This window comes from Octopus bimaculoides, chromosome 8, assembly GCF_046866305.1.
Source record: "Octopus bimaculoides isolate indiv1 chromosome 8, ASM4686630v1, whole genome shotgun sequence".
Lineage (NCBI taxonomy): Eukaryota > Metazoa > Mollusca > Cephalopoda > Octopoda > Octopodidae > Octopus > Octopus bimaculoides.
Genome location: NC_142935.1, coordinates 2,879,411 through 2,886,910, shown reverse-complemented (window position 1 = coordinate 2,886,910; position 7,500 = coordinate 2,879,411). Strand labels below are relative to the sequence as shown.

Genomic DNA, 7,500 nt, shown 5'->3' with positions numbered 1-7,500 from the left:
TGCATCGGTAAAATAACTGTAGTTCTTTTTTCTTTCTTTTTTTTTTCATATTCTTGGCAGTAATGTTTATGAATTACGTTTGTTTTGCAACCGGTTTAATTTTTACTGATAGAATATAGAGAAAATATTGCGAGGTATGTTAACTGTCCATTTAAATTAGTGGTTCTCAACTGGGGGTCCATATGATCCTTGGCGACCCTTAAAAGATTTTATTGTTAAAGTTTATCTGTAATACTTCTACACTACACAAAATATTTTATCAGGTTTTTTCTTACAATTGCCGATGATATTTAATTATAAAAATACAATTGGAATTTTTAAAACATGGAATGGCTCAGAAGATCCATCCAAGTGAAATAGGAATCAACGTGGGTCCATATGCAAAAACTAGCTTACAATCACTGATCTCAATCAAAGTCAATTTGGTAAGAAGCTTCCACCAACTAATATATAGTTTTTCTGCCAATGAATTCTCTGAATATTTATTCCTGCAATGATTCTCTTCGACTACATTAACACATTTACACTCCGGTATATTTACTTGGCAATTCATTCGTCATTATTTAAACAATTTCATTGAAGTTTATGATTTGCTAATGATGTCAGAATAAAAACGAAACATTTCTTGTGTTTCATGTAACGACTTCCTGCCTTTAATCTTCCTGTATTTATTTCAAATTTGCTTTTTAATGTTCCCAGCATTAAATGTATCTATTACATTGAAGTGCGAACGATAAATTCCGATGGTGTAAAAAATCTGTCATGCTGTGGATAGGGGACGGTAAAAGTGTATGTTATACAGAAAGAGAGAGAGAGAGAGAGAGAGAGAGAGAGATGGAGATTCAAACGGTCACTACTGGCACCTGCACATTTACACACATATGAACGTTATTGGCACATACACACACAGACGACAATTAGCTGTGTGTGTGTATGTGAGTGTGTGTGTGTGAAAGAGAGAGAGTGGAGGGGATATTATACGTCTACTCACAACGTATTTAGAAAGTGTCGTATGTTGAACTACGAATCTGAAACTAACAGGAAAAAATGGGAAAGAAAGTCTAAAATATGAACGATGACGATAGGCGAGGAGAACCTTTTTTAAAAATCGGAAAAAGAGTAAAGAGTTTGGAAGAGAAAATAAAAGTGGAAAGAATAGAAAAGATTTCTCAGAAATTAATCAAAAGATTATGAAAGAAACAACATGAGATTATGACTGAGTGGGTGAGATGCTTATGGCTGATATTATACTGCAAAATAGGCCGTGGAGTTTCCATGGGTTCTGCTAATGTTGATAATAATTTACCGAAACGAATTTGCAAAGAAGAGTTTCAATAGATTGAAGCGACACACGTAAATGTTGTATTGATTCAGTTAAGACAAAAGGTAATGAAGCCACCTGTGATATTTGGACTTAAAATTGTAAAGACATGATAAAAACAGAAAAATACTGGCGTTCTGACGTCATCATCTTAGAAAGATAATTAAATATTGATCTATTAACTTAGATGCACGTGTGCGTAGATCTATACGTGATTCAATGGTTGCATGTATGAGTGTATAACTGCACGTTTGTCACCTCTCTGAGTTCATGACGTGCTTTTCGTAACTGAATTGCTTGGTTAAGGCTTGACGTCACAACTGTTATTTATATTTCTCGTATCAAACTGAGACATTTGAAAATGTGTTTGTTTCTAGTCAATGTTTGAAGGCGGAGTAAACAGACTTTTCTAATAGAATTATCTGACATGACTTGCCTCTTTCGGTTTGAACATCATTATCGTTAACTGGAACCAAACTGCGACCATCTCTGGAAACGTCGACAAAAGCAAATATGATGTGCGTACACAGATATGGATTGATATTTTCTGGGACAAATTTACCAATTCCTCTTCGTGTTTGGGCGAAACTAGTGTAATAACAAAATATTTGGTTGGCTCCTGACAATTAGAAAACAGAATGAGAAAAAAAGATAAATTAGTCAATTACTTTTATTTGATTAAATAGTTCAATGTAGCTTCCTTAGCCATCAGTTGACAGATAAAAAAGTTGTTCCATTTTTAGGACGTTAAATAGCACTTCGAAGGAGACTTGGTTATTATTTCTTGCAACCATTTTGCTTCGTTTGTTCATTTTGTTTATGATGGAGTTATTCTAAAATGGCGTACCTTTCTCCTCTCCCCCACCAACGCGGCTCTGTCTTCCTTTTTACTGACTTTATCTCAGAGCGCATGTGAAGGCCTGGGAGCAACTTGTTCCTCGAGACCAAACCAACAGAAAAATAAAATAAAACATTAGAAAGACACTCGAAAGCGAAATGGTTGGTGTTTTGTGGAAATGGAATTTGTGTAGTGGTACTATATGTATAACCTTTGCATACAGATCTGTGTTCGTTAGTGTGTTTTCTTTCTTTTATGTATTGGTTAAGTTTGTGAGGCTTTTATGTGTGCATGCAGTGTGTGTAGGGGCACACCCCCTGCAAAGGTTATGCATATACATACAGCACCGCTATACAAATTCCATTTCCACAAGAACACCAACCTTAAGGACGCACATATTTCCCAGGAACACTTCCAGATAACTCTTACCGACTTACAACAGAAACGATGTTTTTGTTCCAAGGGACATAACTATTAATTTACTCCCGTACTCGTTTCATTCCATCATCTATTTCCCAGCAACTGCAAACCATTGTGTTTATTCACCTCCAGAAATAGAGAGTAGTTGTCATATTTCATTCAATAGCAACTACCTCTGATGAGCGTAGAGTTACATAATCGGATTGTTACTTAACACTCCGTTGAACCCATAGCGTGAAACTGATGGGTAAGATCAGCCGTAAAGGATATATAACACTACACTTCAGATAATATATATACACACACACACACACACACACACACACACACACACACACACGTACGCGCGCGCGCGCACACACACACACAAACGCAGATATGGTGGTGCAAATAGGAAAAATAAAACTCAAAATATGAGTATATGTATATTTTTATTAACGGTCGAAACTCTTAGCTCTTCAGTCACTCTGTTACTTCTGCTAAATATCAAGATACATACATACATGCATACATACATACATACATACATACAGAGTAACTATTAAATAAAATTATTGATATTAGAAATCTCCGTTCACCTTATCATTATTAATAGTTACTCTACAGAAAATATGCAATCCAGAGCAGGACACTCGGCTTTACCCAGCGAGAAAAGTTACCTGAGCCTGCAATTTATCGTTAGCTCGAGTACCACATAAGGACCCTTGTGGTTAACCGGCAGCTGAAGCCGCCAGGATAATATAGCCCTTTAAATTCATTTATAGATGTATGTATGTATGTATATATATATATATATATATATATATATATATATATATATATATATATAGAGAGAGAGAGAGAGAGAGAGAGAGAGAGAGAGAGAGAGAGAGAGAGAGAGAGAGAGCGAGAGAGAGAGAGTGAGTGAGTGAGACAGACACACACACGATAAAAAATTGGAGTAAAGATAACAAACACAGAAGTGTGTCTTTTGCGCTAGTAAGCCATTATTTAATTAGTAGATAAATTATGGCTTCCGAGCGCAAAAGACACACTTCTGTTATTTTTACTCCATTTTCTTCTTGTCTATATTAATTAAACTACGGTTTACCTGCTAAATTACCTGCTGCCGTATACCTTTTACCAACGACTAATACCTACTGGAGGTAATCACCAGGAGCGCCTTTGGATATATCTATCCCTTAGAGGCTTTAAACACCTCTAACTTATACCTGTATATATGTATATATATATATATATATATATATATATATATATATATATATATATATATATATTTCTATCTAATATATATATAATTAGACAGAATGAGAACAAAGCCAAGGGTGTGAGGAGTTTTCATGACATTTATAATGAAATAGTCTTACAGCTGTTCCCAGAATATCCCAGAAACAGCTGTAAGGCTATTTCCATATAAATGTCCTGAAAACTCCTCACAGCCTTGGCATTGTTATCTAATCCCATCTAATATATACATGCATGCTAATACAAGATCCACATTAGACTCCTTACTCGCATAATTATCGAACCAAGAATTTAACTACGGTCTCTCCATAGCACTTAGCGTTACGTGACACTCTTTGGGTCTTCCAGATACCAATACCTCTCGTGCCCTCGCTATATATATATATATATATATATATATATATATATATATATATATATATATATATATTATTGTCTCGGGAGAGTCATTCTCTTTTAGTGCCTTATATATATATATATATATATATATATATATATATATATATATATATATAAAGTGAAGTATATTTGCCACTTAAATGTGGCTGACCCCGTGGGGTGGATGTTACTGTTGCTTTTAGCCCCAGGAGGACATCTCCTCCAGCTGGCTATCGACACACATCTGTGTCCTGTCTGTATTTGCCAATGGAAGTTATCCTTCCCATCTTGATCTACGATACGTACGTACTCGAGTTTCAGGGTTATTTCCCTTCTTCAGCGTACGACAATCGCCGACCTTCGATGCAAAAGATATTCCTTGGCAAATATATATAAGTTTTTCCAGTGAAATTATTCACTGATATCAAGGGAAATAACCCTGAAACTCGAGTACGTACGTATCGTAGATCAAGATGGGAAAGATAACTTCCCTTGGCAAATACAGACAGGACACAGATGTGTGTCGATAGCCAGCTGGAGGAGATGTCCTCCTGGGGCTAAAAGCAACAGTAACATCCACCCCTCGGGGTCAGCCACATTTAAGTGGCAAATATACTTCACTTTATCGTGCAGTTACTGTTAATACCTCGTTCAGAGATTTAACATTGCTTATATATATATATATATATATATATATATATATATATATATATATATATATATATATATATATAAGGTAGTAAGAGTTAGTAGTGTTTATCAGTTTAACAGACGTTCTTTTTGTGGTAGTCTCCTGCAAACATCAGCTAATTAGAAGACAAGAGTTTATTAAAAATTAACAGCCTGTGATAATTAAACTGGTTTGTCTGGTCGCTGCAGGAAATTTTGCTCTGTCTTGGATAAAGTATTTACCTGCCAGCCTGGAGAACGGAAGCCAAAAGAAAGCAAGTTGTGTGTGTGTGTGCGTAGTGTGTGTGTGTGTGTATATGTACGTGAGTGTGCGCGCGTGCGTGGGTGTGTATGTCCTTCCGCTTGTTTGTGTGAGTGTGTGTGCGTGTGTCTCTCTGTTTGTATGTCTGTGTGAATGTGCGTGCTTGTGTGTATATATATGTGTGTGTATATGTGTGTATTTGTGTGTGTATATGTGTGTGTGAGTGCGTGTGTATGTTCGTGTGTGTGTGCGGGTGCGCTTGCGTGTTGTGTGTCTGTCCTCGTCTGTCTGTGTGTGTGTGTGTGTTTCTGTGTGCGTATGTCTTTGTGGCTGCGTTTGTCCTCCACCACTGACTGGCAACCGGTATTGGTGTATTTACGTTCCCTGAACCACTAGGTTCGACAAAAGACCGATAGAACAGGTACCAGACTTCAAAATATATATAAATCCTGGGGTCGATTCCTTTGACTAAAATTCTTCAAGGCAGTGCTCCAGCAAGGCCGCAGTCTAATGAGTGAAAGAAGTAAAAGATAAGGCATCTGGGAGATTATCTCATGTAATTACGACATAAATCCTTTATATGTGAGGATGGGGGAGTTTCTTTAAAAGTCCTGTGTTTTCCCGACATCATCCGCGTCGAACATGACATATCCGTCTGTCTCTCAGTGATTAAGCAACAAACCAATGAAGGAGTGTCAATGTGGGCGCTTTTCCCGCAAAAATAGCAGCCAAATTCACACACACTCAAGCACATATACATACACGCACACACGAACACGCGCGCTGAGACACACACATACTGACGCTATTCACACTCACCCATTTATTGTTTTTTTAAAGGATGCATTGGATAATATTGTCCTCTTTGACATGCAAAAACCTTCCCTTCAAGATCAAGACGGGAATCCTTTTGCTCATAGACACACTTGATCGAGGATGTCCGGGGGCTAAACAACATCTACACCAATAATAGCTCATTATAACTAATTAAACAAACAACGAGATTGCAGTTTAATTGTCCGTTGATTATATCAAGCTCTTTACAAAGTACTTTCGAATACAATGGTTTACGTACTTTGTCGAGAATTCGTGTGGATTCATTAGAAGATTTATTGCAGCTGGTATACGGACATAAATCCAAAGGAGACGACTGCAGTGGATTAAATCTAAATAAAGGTTCTTACCTCTCTGTAAGCCTTGTTTGTATTTTACCGATCCTGGAAGGATAGAAAATCAAAGCCCACTATGGCGGGATTTGAAAGTTGTACGTCGTCTGCGGATCGATTTCTTCCAATAATAACTAATAATTCACAAAAGTTACAAATCAAATATTAAGTCTTCTGCTCTAAAACAGCAAATATATATATATATATATATATTTTCATTATCAACGCAGCTATTCATAAGAACAACAATACTGCCCTAACAACAAAGAAAATAGCATCAAAATATTTATTCGTTCAGTTCATAAATAACTATTTCATGTTCTTTTATGACAAAGTGTTAAGTGAAATCAACTTACCATAAACTTTCCATATTCCGAAGGTGAGTAGCAGAGAGATAACTGTTAGTTCCATTTTGCGCTTATCAGTCTATATGAAAAATAAAATATTTCAAATATTTATTAATATATTCGCACAAGGTATGGAGAATATTTACAACGTGTCAGCTGGATATTTCATGAAGCTTCTGCATTCGCTTCGAAGTATATTACTTAACTTAGGCATTTACAGAAAGCCATGAACACCACAGCTTCCCCAGCCACCACCATATATATATTATATATATAGACGCAGGAGTGGCTGATTGGTAAGTAGCTTGCTTACCAACCACATGGTTCCGGGTTCAGTCCCACTGCATGGCACCTTAGGCAAGTGTCTTCTAACATAGCCTCGGGCCGACCAAAGCCTTGTGAGTGGATATGGTAGACGGAAACTAAAAGAAGCCCGTCGTGTATATATATATATATATATATATATATATATATATATATATATATATATATATATATATATATGCATTTGAGTGTGTGTCTCTATTTGTCACCACCCACCCCCAACATCGCTCGCTTGACAATCCATGCTGGTGTGTTTACGTCCACGTAACTTAACGATGGAATAAGTACTAGGTTTACAAAGAATAAGTCCTGGGGTCGATTTGCTCGACTAAAGGCGGTGCACCAGCATGGCCGCAGTCAAATGACTGAAGCAGGTAAAAAATAAAAGAATTTAAAAATGTGTGTGTGTGTGTGTGTGTGTGTGTGTGTGTGTGTGTGTGTGTGTGTGTGTGTGTGTGTGTGTGTGTACGACGGACTTCTTTCAGTTTCCGTCCATATGGTTGGGAAGCAAGCCTCTTACCACCTATCAT

At 36.8% G+C, this 7,500-nt stretch overlaps 1 protein-coding gene across 2 annotated transcripts in view; it reads right to left on the bottom strand.

The window, feature by feature from the left end:
• Positions 1–7,500, bottom strand: part of LOC106878296 (chitinase-3-like protein 1) — a 43,519-nt gene that overhangs the window by 25,575 nt on the left and 10,444 nt on the right. For both annotated transcript variants that reach the window (XM_089356025.1, XM_089356026.1), the window contains exons 2-3: positions 6,656–6,725; positions 1,758–1,940 (exon numbers count right to left, since the gene is read on the bottom strand). In XM_089356025.1, coding sequence (XP_089212151.1) covers positions 1,758–1,940; positions 6,656–6,710 — 238 coding nt within the window. In that variant the 5' untranslated portion in view covers positions 6,711–6,725. The remainder of the gene's footprint in view (positions 1–1,757; positions 1,941–6,655; positions 6,726–7,500) is intronic.